The 18,140-nt window shown below is 45.2% G+C and overlaps 1 protein-coding gene across 1 annotated transcript in view; it reads right to left on the bottom strand.

The window, feature by feature from the left end:
- The window catches only part of LOC126474735 (uncharacterized), a 575,439-nt gene that overhangs the window by 157,998 nt on the left and 399,301 nt on the right, over positions 1-18,140 (bottom strand). Inside the window, exon 19 of the mRNA XM_050102214.1 lies at positions 1,016-1,210. Coding sequence (XP_049958171.1) covers positions 1,016-1,210 — 195 coding nt within the window. The remainder of the gene's footprint in view (positions 1-1,015; positions 1,211-18,140) is intronic.

Below are 18,140 nucleotides of genomic sequence, written 5' to 3'. Positions count from 1 at the left end.
ATATGATTTCGCTACACTTCATTTACATAGGAAAGCGATGCGATATCATGGCAGAAATTATTTACCTGTACAAAGTGCCTCCAGTAGGTACACAAAATACTATTATCTTCTCTTACCTACATTAGATGACAGCGACCTTAACCAATCTAGCTTTGATCCTTCAGGATATCATAGAGTACAGCTTCTGCACCATTTTTGTTGCACACAGTGCTTTACACAATATACGTCTGAGAGTTAGCTGCATTGTAAAATACAATTTTTCCGAGACAGACGTCACTCACAGACATTGAAAGAGACGTCATATCACTCAGTAAATGTATCTGCGTCAACATTTATTTCTCAGAAAATATTGAGCTCTTAATTACATAACCACAAAATAAGTTAAGTTGAATTTTCTTTGAAATCCTGAAGGAGGAGAACGATTTTTGTCATTACTCTGTACTGATGAATTACAATCTATATTATTATATTATTATTAAGATATGAAATTTAAAACTTACTGAATATGCGTTACAAGAAAAATAATACAGAAGTAAACTAAACCCAGTTGACCAATAATTTTACAAAGAGGTGACAGAAAATAAATAGAAAGAGCTGCTCAAGAAACATATAAAAGCTACATAAAAAATGCACTCGTAAATTTACAAGATAGTGTGTATTATCTTTCTGGTTCGAAAGATATACAACTACAGACAGATAGTCTCTGGTTTTCAGTTAGCATATCATTAGCATGCATTTCATCTGAGAGAAATGGCGTAACGTATGACAGTACAGAATATCGTCAAAGGTATAGTCTGTACAATTATGACACAAAGTTTGACGCCGGTTCTCGGCCACACAGAACTGCACACGAAACTTAAAGTTTGAAGGAGTAGAGGCTGAGAGAGCGAGTGAGTGAGTGTGTGTGGGGACCACTATCTTGCAACACTGAAAACGGTCATTCCATCGACAGAGTCCGTGCAGCGGTAGCGTGCATGTCCGAATGCGAGCGAGCGGGGAGTCATGTTGAGCTTACTGCGACTGCGGTCGGCCTCCTCGGCCAGCAGCTTCTCCAGCTTCTCCGGGAAGTGCCGCTTGGCGCACCACACCAGCCCGATCAGCAGCAGCACCACCGTCACCGTGATGAGCCCCAGCCAGAACGGCTCCTGCAGCATCCGCTCCGACAGCGGCTTGAACGGGATGTGCATCATCCGCCGCTCGCACCTCTGTCCTGCAACACGCGCGCGCCCAGCCGTACACCACCGGCGTCCGTTCCACAAGTCGCAGCTGCTCTACCTCGTCACTGCGCTACGTAAGAAGACATACTGTGCACAACACTTCACTCCGTTCAGTAAGACAAACATACATACACCATACATACACACATGAAAGTATGCCGTGCCAGAAACCTATTCAAGTCTCAAACATCTATTATGTACACAGGGTGGTCCATTGATAGTGACCGGGCCAAATGTCTCAAGAAATAAGCGTCGAACGAAAAAACTACGAAGAACGAAACTTCTCTTGCTTGAAGGGGGAGACCAGATGGCGCTATGGTTGGCCCGCTAGATGGCGCTGCCATAGGTCAAACGGATATCAAAGGACTTTTTTTAAATAGGAACCCCAATTTTTTATTACATATTCGTGTAGTACGTGAAGAAATAAGAATGTTTTAGTTGGACCACATTTTTCGCTTTGCGATAGATGGCGCTGTAATAGTCACAAACATATGGCTCACAATTTTAGACGAACAGTTGCTAACAGGTAGTTTTTTTAAATTAAAATACAGAACGTATTTGAACATTTTATTTCGGTTGTTCCAGTGTGATACATGTACCTTTGTGAACTTATCATTTCTGAGGGCGCATGCTGTTACAGCGTGATTACCTGTAAGTACCACATTAATGCAATAAATGGTCAAAATGATGTCCGTCACAACAATAGCTGTGAGCACTATGGGACTCAACAACTGAGGTCATTAGTCACCTAGAACTTAGAACTACTTAAACGTAACTAACCTAAGGACATCACACACATCGATGTCCGAGGCAGGATTCGAACCTGCGACCGTAGCGGTTGCGCGGTTCCAGACTGTAGCACCTAGAGCCGCTCGGCCACCCAGGCCGGCGATGTCCGTCAACCTCAATGCATTTGGCAATGCGAGTAACGACATTCCTCTCAACAGCGAGTAGTTCGCCTTCCACAATGTTCGCACATGCATTGACAATGTGCCGACGCATGTTATCAGGCGTTGTCGGTGGATCACGACAGCAAATATTCTTCAACTTTCCCCACAGAAAAAATACCGGGGACTTCAGATCCGGTGAACGTGCGGGCCATGGTATGGTGCTTCGACGACCAATCCACCTGTCATGAAATATGCTATTCAATACCGTTTCAACCGCACGCGAGCTATATGCCGGACATCCATAATGTTGGAACTACATCGCCATTATGTCATTCAGTGAAACATCCTGTAGTAACATCGGTAGAAAATTAATCAGCATACATTGCACCATTTAGATTGCCATCGATAAAATGGGGGCCAATTATCCTTCCTCCCATAATGCCGCACCATACATTAACCCGCCAAGGTCGCTGATGTTCCAATTGTCGCAGCCATCGTGGATTTTCCGTTGCCCAATAGTGCATATTATGCTGGTTTACGTTACCGCTGTTGGTGAATGACGCTTCGTCGCTAAATAGTCGCTAAATAGAACGCGTGCAAAAAATTTGTCGTCGTCCCGTAATTTCTCTTGTGCCCAGTGACAGAACTGTACACGACGTTCAAAGTCGTCGCCCTGCAATTCCTGGTGCATAGAAATATGGTACGGGTGCAATCGATGTTGTTGTAGCATTCTCAACACCGACGTTTTTGAGATTCCCGATTCTCGCATAGTTTGTCTGCTACTGATGTGCGGATTAGCCGCGACAGCAGCTAAAACACCTACTTGGGCATCATCATTTGTTGCAGGTCGTGGTTGACGTTTCACATGTGGAGGAACACGTCCTATTTCCTTAAATAACGTAGCTATCCGGCGAACGGTCCTGACACTTGAATGATGTCGTCCAGGATACCGTACAGTATATATAGCACACGCCCGTTGGGCATTTTGATCACAATAGCCATACATGAACACGATATCGAAATTTTCCGCAGTTGGTAAAGGGTCCCGCATTGGAGGAGTGTTACGTGATACCACGCACTTATACGTTTGCGACAATTACAGCGCCATTTATCATGAAGCGAAAAAAGTGGTCCAACTAAAACATTCTTATTTCTTTACGTATTACACGAATGTGTTATAAAAAATGGAGGTTCCTATTTTAAAAGAAACGCAGTTGATATCCGTTTGACCTAAGGGAGCGCCATCTAGCGGACTAACCATAGCGCCATCTGGTTTCCCCCTTCAAGCTAGACGAGTTTCGTTCTTTGTAGTTTTTGTGGTGTCACCGCCAGATACCACACTTGCTAGGTGGTAGCTTAAATCGACCGCGATCCATTTAGTACATGTCGGACCCGCGTGTCGCCACTGTGTGATCGCAGACCGAGCGCCACCACAAGGCAGGTCTCGAGATACGGACTAGCACTCGAGCCCCAGTTGTACGGACGACATTGCTAGCGACTATACGGACGAAGCCTTCCTCTCATTTGCCGAGAGACAGTTAGAATAGCCTTCTGCTAAGTCCATGGCTACGACCTAGCAAGGCGCCATTAGCCTTACATAGCTTGATAATTATCGTATAAATGTCTCAAGAAGAACGTTGTAAACCAACAAAGAATTAAAGTTAAGTATTCGAGGAGCTGCATACTTTTCTTATTAGCATTCAATAGTTATCCTGTTCCAGACTTCACGCCAGTCGGCGTGTGTGTACGCGTGCCTTTCTTTCGGCTACCTGTCACTGTGGACTGGCTGCCTTAGCAGTCCACATCAGTTTTTTTGTTTGATGCTTATTTCGTGGGATATTTGGCCCGGTCACTATCAATGGACCACTCTGTATATGGAGACTGAAACAATGAATGAAAATTTGTTCCAGTGCCGAGATTCGAACCTCGGTCTCCTGCTCACGAAGAAGAAGCGCTAACCACTGACACAGAGGCTTTGCACAATGGCATGGACTTTCCGAGTACGCCTCCCTCCTCAATCAAGTCTCAGCTCACTTCAGCATCCATATACAGGGTGTTCGGAAATTCCTGTAACAAGCTTTTAGGACCTGTAGAGGGGAGTGAGTGCGTTATGTTCTGAATAGGAACCTTTCTCCGGAAACGTCTTCCAAAAGCGCTGCAGAGCGTTAAAATTATAGGCGCCGGTGCCTGTTAGTATATGTACATACAGGGTGATTCCGTGATGAGAGACAAACATTCAAGAGCGATGGAGAAGGATAAATGTATCAGTTTGAGGTAAGGGCCCCTGTACCAGAAACGAGAGACTTGAAAGTTATAAGCGAAAACGGTTCTAATACTTCTGACATCAGAATACTTGTACCGATACAGTTTTTGCTAAGATTGTATGTTAAGCAAGTTTCAGAGTGTGCACTAAAACAAGAAAAAATGTTTATTAACCATGGGCTCTAAAATGCATGCGTGCGGAACTATTAGCACTTGTTCATCTTCAATAGTGTGAAACATATATTCCCTAATACAAGGGGGGTTTGAAAAGTCCGTGCAAAAATGAAAATTACTTACGTGTATGGGGTAAACCTTTTTTATTTTTCGACATAGCCTCGTTTTAGACTTAAATACTTCGTTCAACGCTGTTCTAATTTGTTGATCCCTGCCAAATAATAGGAATTGTCCAAGTCAGCAAAATAGCTATTAGATTCTGCAATCACCTCCTCGTTTGAATAAAATCTTTGTTCCGCCAACCATTTATTTAAATTGGGGAACAAATAGTAGTCCGAGGGAGCCACGTCTGGAGAATAGGGGGATGTGAAACGAGTTTGAATCCTATTTCCATTAATTGTGCGACCACAACTACTGAGGTGTGTGCTGGTGCATTGTCGTGATGGGAAAGGACCTTTTTGCGGTCCAATCGCCGGCGTCTTTCTTGCAGCTCGGTTTTCAAACGGTTCAATAACGATGAATAATACGCACTTGTAATAGTTTTACCCTTTTCCAGATAGTCGATGAGGATTATCCCTTGCGAATCCCAAAAGACAGTCACCGTAACCTTTCCGGCCGAAGGACTGGTCTTCGCCTTTTTTGACGCATATGCTCCCTTGGTAATCCATTGTTTAGAATGTTGTTTGGTCTCAGGAGTATAGCAATGTATCCATGTTTCATCCACAGCGACCAAACGACGCTTAAAGTCCTGCAGGTTCTTCCCGAACAGCTGCAAACCATCCTTGCAACACTTCACTCGATTCGGTTTTTGGTCAAGCGTGAGCAATCGCGGAACCCATCTTGCGGATACCTTTCTCATATCCATATGTTTATGCAAAATATAATGTATGCAAAATATAATGTACCCGTTCATTCAAGATGCCCACAGCACTAGCGATCTCAAGCGCCTTAACTCTTCTGTCATCCATCACCATATCATGGATTTTATCAATGATTTCTGGAGTCGTAACCTCCACAGGGCGTTTAGAACGTTCAGCATCACTTGTGCCCATATGGCCACTCCGAAAATTTTGAAACCACTTATAAACTGTTCTAATGGAAGGTGCAGAGTCACCGTAATATTTATCAAGCTTCTCTTTAGTCTCCTGAGGCGTTTTGTCTTTCATAAAGTAATGTTTAATCACCACACGAAATTCTTTTTCGTTAATTTTTTGACAATCACTAGACTTCCTTGATTCACATGGATGTCAAACACAAAGAAATAGACCAATATGGGTGAAACTTGGTGTGCGTTCTTTCCAAAGATACTACTAACTAAACATGACCTCTATACGCGGTGGTGGTGCCGTGTTTCGGACTTTGCACGGATTTTCAAACGCCACTTGTATGTGCGGAATATAGCGTCACGCCTCGCAGGCCCCAACTACGTGCATTTCCTACTGGCACATTTATGCTCTGCTACCGTCATACTGGCGCCATGTATGTGAGCAATACAGTGGCACACCACGTTTGTTCCAACAACTCGCACTTCCTGCTGGCACACGTCAATTGAGATACCATACTAGCGCCACGTAAGTAGGCAATATTGTGTAACCTCTTGTATTTCCTGCTGGTGTGCGTTGGCTGCGTTACCGTCGTAGTGGTGCCACGTATGTGAGCAATGTAGTGTAGCAACACGTCAGCGCTAACCACCTGTACTTCCTGCTGGCATACCTGGACTGCGCAACCCCTGCACTGGCGACAGGTAAATGAACAATGTAGTGCCACATCGCGCCAGCTCCAGCAATCTGAAGTAATACCCACGCTTTGATGGCGTTCAATCCCGCGTCCGGCCATCCTGAGTTAGGTTTTCCGGATTGCCCTGAATCGCTTCAGGCAAATGCCGGGATGCTTCCTTTGAAAGGGCACACCCGACTTCCTTCCCCATCCTCCCCTAATCTGATGAGACTTATAACCTCGCTGTTTGGTCTCCTCCGCCAAATCAACCCAACCCAATCATGCTGGTGCTCTTCAATGTGCTTCCTTCACACTGTTGCCAGGTAACACGGCAATATAGTGCCGCACATCACCAGGGCCAACTATCTGCACTTCCTGCTGGTTAGCATTGCTGCATCATATGGCCTCTCCGAAAATTTTGAAACCACTTATAAACTGTTCTAATGTAAGGTGCAGAGTCACCGTAATGTTTATCAAACTTCTCTTTAGTCTCCTGAGGCGTTTTGCCTTTCATAAAGTAGTTTTTAATCACCACACGAAATTTTTCTTCGTCCATTTTTTGACAATCACTCGACTTCCTTGATTCACACGAATACCAAACACAAAGAAATAGACCAATATGGTTGAAACTTGGTGTACGTTCTTTCCAAAGATGCTGCTAAATAATCACCACCTCGATGCGCCGGTGGTGCCATCTCTCGGACTTTGCATGGACTTTTCAAACGCCCCCGTACACTACCGTTTGTGGAAATTGCAATACCAAGAAGGAAACGCATGAATTCAATTAATTTAATACCACAGGTTAGGTAGATGACAAGTAACAAATGTTTACCTTTTCAAATATGTACATGTTCTTTGAGCCCTACTATTCAGTATGTCGTGTGGTCACCATACTCTGCAATTAGAGCTGTTACACGCCGTGGCATTCAATCAATAAGGTTCTGAATACGTTCCTGAGGGATTTCACTCCAAGCAGTTTGTATCCGAGCCCACAAATCCGTGACACCAGTTACTGTAGGACCGTGACGCACCAGGTGCCGACCAACTATATCCCAGACATGTTCGATGGGCGACATGTCTGGCGAACGTGCAGGCTAGGGAAGTAATGGTACCCGTCGCTCTTCGAAGAAGTGGCCTGGCATTGTCCTGTTGAAATGTGGCCTGTCGAGATGCCTGAAGCAGGGGGAGTACCTCAGGCCCCACAAGCTCCGTTAGGTACCGGTTGCTGTTCAGAGTGCCCGCAATACGAACCAGGAGAGATCTGTTGTTGTAACCAATGGCGTCCCAAACTATTACACCTGGTGCGAACCTTGCAGAACTAGCACTCCTGAAAGAAAGGATATAGCGGAGACATGGCTTAGCCACAGCCTAGGGGATGTTTCCAGAATGAGATTTTCACTCTGCAGCTGAGTGTGCGCTGATATGAAACTTCCTGGCAGATTAAAACTGTGTGCCTGACCGAGACTCGAACTCGGGACCTTTGCCTTTCGCGGGCAAGTGCTCTACCATTTGAGCTACCGAAGCACGACTCACGCCCGGTACTTACAGCTTTACTTCTGCCAATACGTCGTCTCCTACCTTCCAAACTTTACAGAAGCTCTCCTGCGAACCTTGCAGAACTAGCACTCCTGAGAGAAAGGATATAGCGGAGACATGGCTTAGCCACAGCCTAGGGGATGTTTGGAAAGTAGGAGACGAGGTACTGGCAGAAGTAAAGCTGTGAGTACCGGGCGTGAGTCGTGCTTCGGTAGCTCAGATGGTAGAGCACTTGCCCGCGAAAGGCAAAGGTCCCGAGTTCGAGTCTCGGTCGGGCACACAGTTTTAATCTGCCAGGAAGTTTCATATCAGCGCACACTCCGCTGCAGAGTGAAAATCTCATTCTGGAAACATCCCCTAGGCTGTGGCTAAGCCATGTCTCCGCTATATCCTTTCTTTCAGGAGTGCTAGTTCTGCAAGGTTCGCAGGAGAGCTTCTGTAAAGTTTGGAATATTACACTTGGTGTTTGTCCGCTATGCCGCTCTACAATGCAGCCGTCCAGGTTGCGCTTACCACGGTACTGCCGGGCACGTATGCGGCCATCACTGTAGGACACGTTGAAGCGGGACTCATCCGAAAAGATTACATGTTGCCACTTATCACCCTAGTGACGGTGTTCACGTGCCCATTGCAGTCGGAGGAGCTTGTGGTTTCTGGACAATGGAAGCCGACGTAATGGCATAAGTGCAACCAGGCCAACCTGCAGCAGACGGTGACGAACCGTCGATGCAGACAAGTTCACACCTGTAGTAGTCCTCCAGCGACGACCCAACACTGTGGACAACGCTGTACGGTCCGTAACGACAATGCGGACAAGATGACGGTCATCCCGTGCTGTGGTCATGTTCCGTGGTCCAGTTCCCGCTCGTCGGTGCGCACGACCTCCCTCTATCCACTGCTTCCACACACGCATCACTGTTGTAGCAGCATGCCCTGTGCGAGCCGAAATGTCACGGCATGACAACCCAGTTTCTTGGAGACCGATCATTCCGCCCGGTTCGAACTCTCTCGCATGGCAATATGGCTCCCTTTCACGTCGACGAGGCATACTGACACTCACTGTATTGTTTCCACCTTGTGTGACAGTTCTGCATCGCCTATATTAGTCGCAACGGCGACCCTGTCGGACCGACACGAGAGGGCTCTGCTCGGCCTACGTGTACCCCATGTCGCCACAAAAAGTATCACGTATTTCTTGCATACCCGTTGCCACTTCCAAAAAGTGTGGCACTATTCGGGTAATTTCTTCTCGGTGTTGCACTTTTCACAAACGGCTGAGTAAGTGCTCACAGCTCTTAAGGCACACATTCTAGAGCTCATTTTTTCTTGTTTTTGTCCAACAGCACTACTAGTTCATGGTATATGTAGTTCGCTGTCAGAGGTATCAGAACGGATTTCGCTTATAAATTTCGAGTCGTTCGTTTATGGTAGAGGGACCCTCACCTCAAACTGATACATTTGTACTTGGGTCGTCCACAAAGTAAGTTCTGTTTCTATCCGCGGCAGCGCTACGATCGCAGTTCCGAGCACGCGCGGCAGTTACTCTGACTCAAGGAGAAGACATGTACGCCATTTTCAGATCGCTGTCGACGTGTGCTTTGTAGTACTTCTTTATAATGTCAGCCGTAATTGCAAATGCCACCGCGTGTGAAATGAGATCTGTGATTCGTTTTCTAAATGCAAAGAAAGTTAAACCAAAGGAAATTCATAGGCAAATCTGTGAGGTTTACGGACAAAATGTTATGAGTGATTCAATGGTTAGAAGATGGGTCAGACTGTCCGATGAAGAACGTGATCAAGTGCACGATGAAGAACGAAGTGGACGCCCGTCTGTGGTTACTGATGAACTGGTTCACACAATTGAAGAGAGGATTCAGCACAACCGTAAGTTTACACTTAGTGCCCTCGCTATGGAAGTTCCGCAAATCGCACGATCACTAATTCGTGAAATTGTTACTGAAAAAATGAAATTTCGAAAACTTTGCTCACGTTGGGGACCCAAAATTCTCACTGAACAACGTAAAAAACAACGGATGGGCAGTGAACTTCAGTTTCTGACACGCTACAATGAAGAAGGATAGTCACGGGGAATGAAACGTGGGTATCGTGAGACAACCCTGAAACAAAGCGGCACTCAGTGGAATGGAGGCACACGTCATCCCCAATGAAGGTTAAGCATAAGCAAATCTTGACACCTCGTAAAGTTAAGTGCACCGTTTTATTGGGACATAAAAGGCATTTTGCTGATTGATTTCTTACCACGAGGCCAAACAATCAATGCACATGGTTACTGCGAGACCATCACTAAATTAAAATAATTAAATCAATACCTTAAGCTGTCGAAAGGCGTTGATATACATCAACGGGGACAGTTGGAAATGTGTGCCCCGACCGGGACTCGAACCCGGGATCTTCTGCTTATATGACAGACGCTCTGTCCATCTGAGGCACCGAGGGTACAGAGGATAGTGCGGCTGCAGGGATTTATCCCTTGCACGCTCCCCGTGAGACCCACATTCCCAACTTAATGTCGACACACTACATTAGTAGTGCCCCTGCCCACTACACTCATTACTCGCGGCAGACAATCTTACCGAGTCCCGTAAGAGTTCGGGCAATGGCTGTGCATCCGAACGGAAGAAGAAGGTCAATGGCCGGTTAGCCTTACCTATATGGAGATGGTATCTGCTCATTCGTACATGTCCGAAAGAACAGATACCATCTCCATATATTATGAAATTGCGCCGCGCAATACAGAACAAGAGCCGAAGATTACTGTCAAAAGGTGATTTTTTTTGTTTTGTTTTTGTCTACGATAATGCCCGACCTCACACGGCGAATGTAACCAAACAACTCTTACGGGAATTTCACTGGGACGCGTTTGATCATCCTCCGTACAGCCCGGACCTCTCTCCTAGCGACTTTCATCTCTTCTTACACCTAAAATCTGTCCTTGGTGGTCAACACTTCAGCGATGATGACGAGCTGAAAGAACATGTTACCACATGGTTGAATACACAGTCGGAAACCTTCTATGAAGAAGGCATACAAAAACTTGTGTCACGCTATGACAAGTGCGTACAAAATTTCGGAAGCTATGTAGAAAAGTTGTTTTACAGTTGCAGTTGTTGATTTTTGTACAATAAATATTTTTTCTGTATCTGTACATGTTTGTTTTATATAACCAAACGGAACTTACTTTGTGGACATACCTCGTATGTCTCTATCATCCTGAGAAATCTTCAAGTTACTAACATCATCGTGGAGTCGCCCTGCATATACATACGTTTACAGGCGCAGGTGCCTATAACTTTGGCGCTCTGTAGCGTCTTTGGATAACGTTTCAGGAGATGGGTTCCTATTCAAAATATTATGTATTTACTCTTCTCTACAAGTCCTGGAAATTTGTAATGGGAGTATCCGAACACCCTGTATCCACCATGCATGTTTGGAATTTGAAAAGGTCTCTGAAAATACGTAGTTTCAGGTGATTAAAGCACCTAGTTTTTCATGTAATTAAGAGTGATCTAAAAATGGCATGAAATACAGATGGTACAAGTAGGCTTGATAATGACGCTTCGTCGAAATTAGCTAATCGCACGATTAAATAAACATTGCATTACAGCCTACTATGGACTTTGTTTACGCTTATTAGGCCTCTTGTGTCCTTCAAATGGTTCAAATGGCTCTGAGCACTATGGGACTTAACTGCTCCGGTCATCAGTCCCCTAGAACTTATAACTACTTAAACCTAACTAACCTAAGGACATCACACACATCCATGCCCGAGGCAGGATTCGAACCGGCGACCGTAGCGGTCGTGCGGTTCCAGACTGTAGCGCCTACAACCGCTCGGCCACTCCGCTGGCTTCTGTCCTTCGATGCCAAGTTTCTGTTCCGATGCAGCTGGAGAGCCTCTGCAATGCTGTTCGAGTTTAGGGGGAATACCAATTGGGCTGTTTTGTGGGTGGGAATTTGAATTGAGGAGGGGGGTGTGCTAGGACAACCCATGCAGTTATGGAAAGCCAGTGTGCCAAGATGGCAAACGAGACACGGGTTCGAACACTGGCCTTGGTATAAATTTTTATTTGTGACTACGGTCTGTACATCACATTCTGGCAATCAAAGTGACACAACTAAAAAAATAAGAAGCTAGTAATATTTCATTATCAGTTTTATACAATTTATTCCTCAAGTCGTGATTTCTCAAGTACTGCATTTCTGAATTGTGTCACTGTTCCTGCCGGGGTGCGATACATACGACATATATACACTTTATGGATACACAACATTTTAAGTTTTGGCTGCAGATGAAGATCGATGTCTCAGAAACAATTAAATAATGTTACAATCCCCTGTCTCGACCAAAGTTTCCAAGGGGTTTCCCTTGGCTGAAAGGTGTATGGCAGAACTGATAAGCCCCTTCCATTTATTCCCAGTAGAGATCCCCGTCAACCCCGCTACTAGCTTTTCTGATAATTGCCTGAATAAAATCGTGACTCTTAATAGGCCGGATCTTGAACAGCCAGCTCCTTTCCTTGGAGTGGAGGTTGAAAATATTAAAAAAAAGAGGACATTCTATATGACAGCGACACATGTCGAGCAAACCAGCGAATTTATTCTGTACTGTATATTTCTTATGTATACTACTCTGGGGCCTCTTCAAAATGTATGAAATGCATATAATTGTAATAATAACCCATCAGAACTGCTTATGACTCATTCTCAAGCGGTACCTAGAGTACGTCGGGAGGTATTTGTCATTTAGCATTTAGTTTTTATAATATGTAGATGGAGTTGGTCCAAACAAATACTGCACATCACGACTTTTATGAAATGCTCAGTGTCAGTGGATATGATCGGTTTGTTTCCCATTACAAACAAAATAGTTTTTAAAGAGAAATTTTACTTGCTCAGATTAGTCTAGTGCCATATAAATTATATCTATATGTATTAATATGGACAGTAAAACAATGAGAACAACCAGTACTCCAGCAGCCACTGAGCAGCTCTGCTGCATTGCGGCAGCAGTGAGGGAGGGCCAGGACGGCACACGAATCGCTGCTGGAGATTAGGCTATTCTTCGCATTTTACTGACCATGTTAATACACTACTGGCCATTAAAATTGCTGCACCAAGAAGAAATGCAGATGATAAACGGGTATTCATTGGACAAATATATTATTCTAGAAATGACATGTGATTCCATTTTCACACAATTTGGGTGCATACATCCTGACAAATCAGTACCCAGAACAACCACCTATGGCCGTAATAACGGCCTTGACACGCCTGGGCATTGAGTCAAACAGAGCTTGGATGGCGTGTTCAGGTACAGCTGCCCATGCAGCTTCAACACGATACCACAGTTCATCAAGAGTAGTGACTGGCGTATTGTGACGAGCCAGTTGCTCGGCCACCATTAACCAGACGTTTTCAATTAGTGAGAGATCTGGAGAATGTGCTGGCCAGGGCAGCAGTCGAACATTTTCTGTATTCAGAAAGGCCCGTACAGGACCTGCAACATGCGGTCGTGCATTATCTTGCTGAAATGTAGGGTTTCGAAGGTATCAAATGAAGGCTAAGCCACGGGTCGTAACACATCTGAAATGTAACGTCCACTGTTGAAAGTGCCGTCAATACCAACAAGAGGTGACCGAGACGTGTAACCAATGGCACCCCATAAGCATCACGCCGGGTGATACGCCAGTATGGCGATGACGAATACACGCTTCCAATGTGCGTTCATCGCGATGTCACCAAACACGAATGCGACCATCATGATGCTGTAAACAGAACCTGGATTCATCCGAAAAAATGACGTTTTGCCATTCGTGCACCCAGGTTCGTCCTTGAGTACACCATCGCAGGCACTCCTGTCTGTGATGCAGCGTCAAGGATAACAGAAGCCATGGTCTCCGAGCTGATAGTCCATGCTGCTGCAAACGTCATCGAACTGTTGGTGCAGTTGGTTGTTGTCTGCAAACGTCCCCATCTGTTGACTCAGGGATCGAGACGTGGCTGCACGATCCGTTACAGCCATGCGGATGAGATGCCTGTCATCTCGACTGCAAGTGATACGTGGCCGTTGGGATCCAGCACGGCGTTCCGTATTACCCTCCTGAATCCACCGATTCCATATTCTGCTAACAGTCATTGGATCTCGAGCAACGCGAGCAGCAATGTCGCGATACGATAAACCGCAATGGCGATAGGCTACAATCCGACCTTTATCAAAGTCGGAAACGTGATGGTACACATTTCTGCTCCTTAAAAGAGGCATCACAACAACATTTCATCAGGCAACGCCGGTCAACTGCTGTTTGTGTATGAGAAATCGGTTGGAAACTTTGCTCATGTCAGTACGTTGTAGGTGTCGCCATCGGTGCCAACCTTGTGTGAATGCTCTGAAAAGCTAATCATTTGCATATCACTGCATCTTCTTCCCGTCGGTTAAATTTCGCGTCTGTAGCACGTCATCTTATTGGTGTAGCAATTTTAATGACCAATAGTGTACATATGGATATAACGTATATTACATTACACTAATCTGGGGCCACTCTACCGAATGGGCATGTAATATTACGCTTTAAAAATAATTTTATCTGTAAAGGGGAGCAAACCGACGCTTTATGCTGACACCGGGCATTATACGCAAGACGTGATGAACAACATTTGTTTTGACCGACTCCATCTACACACTGAAAAAACGAAATTGCAGATATCTGCAGAAACACCAGAGGAAATGCGGCTGATGACTCTTGGGTATGACAAGCGGTGGATACCAGGTGTCTCAAAATTACACCAGCCAACTTCAAGGGGCAGTAGAAGGTGTCTTGAGGAAGAAATCGAGGATACGAATGTGTGCCACATCATCCATGAACACTACAGAGCGTCGAAGATATAGACGTAATTTCCTGCCACCAGTTCACCCCTTCAGCAGCAAACTTGACTTGGGCGCTGACGGACCGTAGACGGAACGTCTCGCAGTGTTGCTTGTTATTCAGCGATCTCGTCTGATTTCAACTATCGCCAGTGGAGGAGGTTAACGTAGATGCTATGTAGAAAGGCCTTGTCTGCTAAGAATGTGATGCTCTTTTATCTTGGATGACGGTTTCAGACATGGTTTTCCATCCATAGTTTATTTTTATGCTGGAACCGTCTAAAACCTCATATATTTTTCGATACTCAAGAGAGAAATGAACTGGAGATGGAAATCCATGTCTGCAACCGTCATCCACTGAGGCAACAGAGCACTGCATTCATAGGAGACATAGCCTGTCTCCGCACCAGCTAGTTCCATCTTCTTCACTGTCCATCTAGGCAATCAGTAGCGATCACTGAATAACAAACAACACTGCGAGACGTTCCGCCTACCGTCCATCAGTGTACAAAGTAACGTTTGCTGCTGAAGGGGTGGCCTAGCAGCAGGGGCCCGTGCGTATAATTTCGACGCATTATACTGTCATTGGATGGCCTTTACGAACACAGGTTCCCATCATCATTCTGTTTCTGAAGGCACCTTTTGCATACCCTCGCAGTTTGTTGGTGTAATTTTGAAAGACCTTGTACAGACGACGTTTTGGTTGTATGTATGAGTTTTGCTTGCATAATAAGATATTGTATGTATTTATTGTTTTGTCACGTTTGTACCTGTTATTAAAATAATATCTCTGATGAAAATTGATTTTTGTAACGTGTTAAACTTAGGACTCTCTTGTGTCCTGAATTATCTATCACTCATAAGAATTTTATCGAAGTTCTCAATACTTTTTTTTTTGTTTCTGAGTTCCGTTCGTTCGTTTTAAAATGTTATTTGGTCTTTTTGCCAAATATGTACAGATTTCTATTTTGTCCAAGATGTTCATGTACATTCCTTCCTATACTCCGTGAAGAATGGAATTAATGATGGGGGAGCTGAAGAGGAATGTAGATGAACAAGGGAGCGTCCGACTGATCACAAGCGAAGTTGGAAGCCTCTGAAGTGTACCATAGTGAGAGTGTGTGTGCACGTGAACCAAACAGGTAAACCAGTAGTGTAATATGCCCTTGAGACAACTGCTATCTCTAGTAAAAGCTTTCACACTTTACAAGCAACGAGATTGCCACATAAAGCAGTCATTAAAATTACGTTCAATAATATTTATCTGTGTAGTTAACCACTTCGTTATGCTGCTTTATAGACTAAAATTTCGATCCCTGTTTCAGGGGCCTTAACCAGAATGAGTAAATACGAAGAACCTGGTGAAGGATTAAATACCACTATACAGATGAAGACCTCTTTCTTGCAACAAATGGTTCAAATGGCTCTGAGCACTATGGGACTCAACTGCTGTGGTCATCAGTCCCCTAGAACTTAGAACTACTTAAGCCTAACTAACCTAAGGACATCACATACACCCATGCCCGAGGCAGGATTCGAACCTGCGACCGTAGCAACAGCGCGGCTCCGGACTGGAGCGCCTAGAACCGCACGGCCACCGCGGCCGGCTTTCTTGCAACAGGATGCGAAATTTTGGTGTATAAAAACAAGATACTAATGTGGTTATATGTCTGGAAACATGTTGTTGAAGATGACAGTGGTCGTAGAAGACTACTATAGCACATATAAAAATTAAATTTTTATAAAAACTAATCTTTCATTTCAAAAGAACAGCGCTATGCTTTTAATGAATGAAATTATTTATAAATACAGGGCGTTTCAAAGTTGTTGCAACAAACATCTTGTCATGGTAGATCACGTCTAGGGGAACAACTTCTGTTAGAGAGAAAACGTTCCCGTACGATTGCTGACGCCGCGTGGCGTACTTTTATTGAATTTGTCGGCCGTGGGACGACGAAATTTCAGCAAACTAGCACTGTCTACTAAACAGGTATGCTACATTGCATAGTCTATAAAAAATCGACTGATTATCAGCAAGAAAATCTGAAGAATGAGTGTCTCTAAGTGGACAAAGATACACTCTAAGAAGAAAAAGACGAACTACATTCATGCTCATAAATTAAGGATAATTGCAGAATGTGGTGTCACACGACGTGGCACTACATAAAACTGGCGCTAATAGCATAGGCACATAGGGAAGTCACAAAACATAGATCTGTAAGTCCACGGTGTTGGTGATAAGTTGAGAAAACCGTCCCGAAATACATGTGTTAGAAAACGCCACTGTTTCCTGCGTATGTACCCCGACATCATTATGGGATATGATCACCATGCACACGAACACAGGCCGCACAACGGGTTGGCATACTCATGATCAGGTGGTCGAGCAGCTGCTGGGGTATAGCCTCTCATTCTTGCACCAGTGCCTCTCGGAACTCCTGAAGTGTCGTAAGGATTTACAGACGTGCAGCGATACGTCGACTGAGAGCATCCCAGACGTGCTCGATGGGGTTTAGGTCTGGAGAACAGGAGACCACGCCATTCGCCTGATATCTTCTGTTCCACGATGGCAGCTTGGTGGGGCCGTGCGTTATCATCCATCAGGGGGAAGGTGCGACCCACTGCACCCCTGAAATGGCGTCCCGATACACCTGACCTGTTACAGTTCCTCTGTCAAAGACATGCAGGGGTGTACGTGCACTTATCATAATCCCACCCCACACCATCAAACCACGACCTCCATACAGTTCCCTTTCAAGGACATTAAGGGGTTGGCATCTGGTTCCTGGTTCACGCCAGATGAAAACACGGCGAGAATCACTGTTCAGACTATACCTGGATTCGTCCGTGAACATAGCCTGGGACCACTGTTGCAATGACCATGTACTGTGTTCTTGATATCAGGCTTTACGGGCTGTCCTGTGACCAGGGGTCAGAGGAATGCACCTTGCAGGTGTCCGGGCGAATGAACCATGTCTGTTCAGTGGTCTGTAGACTGTGTGTCTGGAGACAACTGTTCCAGTGGCTGCGGTAAGGTCCCAAGCAAGGCTACCTGCAATACTCTGTGGCCGTCTGCGGGCACTGATGGTGAGATATCGGTCTTCTTGTGGTGTTGTACACTGTGGACGACCCGTACTGTAGCGCCTGTACACGTTTCCTGTCTGCTGGAATCGTTGCCATAATCTTGCAATCACACTTTATGGCACACGGAGGGCCGCCTGCTGTATTTGACCAGCCTCCAGTCGCCCTAGTATTCTACCCCTCATGACGTCATCAATATGTGTTCTTTGAGCAATTTTCAACACACAGTCACCATTAGCACGTCTGAAAACGTCTACACATTTACTCGCTACATCGTACTCTCACATGCACCAGCACACCCCTGCGTATGTGGACTGCTGCCAGCGCCACCGTGCGACGACCACAGGTCAAATGCACCGCATGGTTATACCCCGAGGTGAT

The sequence above is a fragment of the Schistocerca serialis genome, chromosome 4 (genome assembly GCF_023864345.2).
Source record: "Schistocerca serialis cubense isolate TAMUIC-IGC-003099 chromosome 4, iqSchSeri2.2, whole genome shotgun sequence".
NCBI lineage: Eukaryota > Metazoa > Arthropoda > Insecta > Orthoptera > Acrididae > Schistocerca > Schistocerca serialis.
The sequence above is the reverse complement of the archived record's forward strand: the minus strand, read 5'-3'. Positions and strand labels throughout refer to the sequence as shown.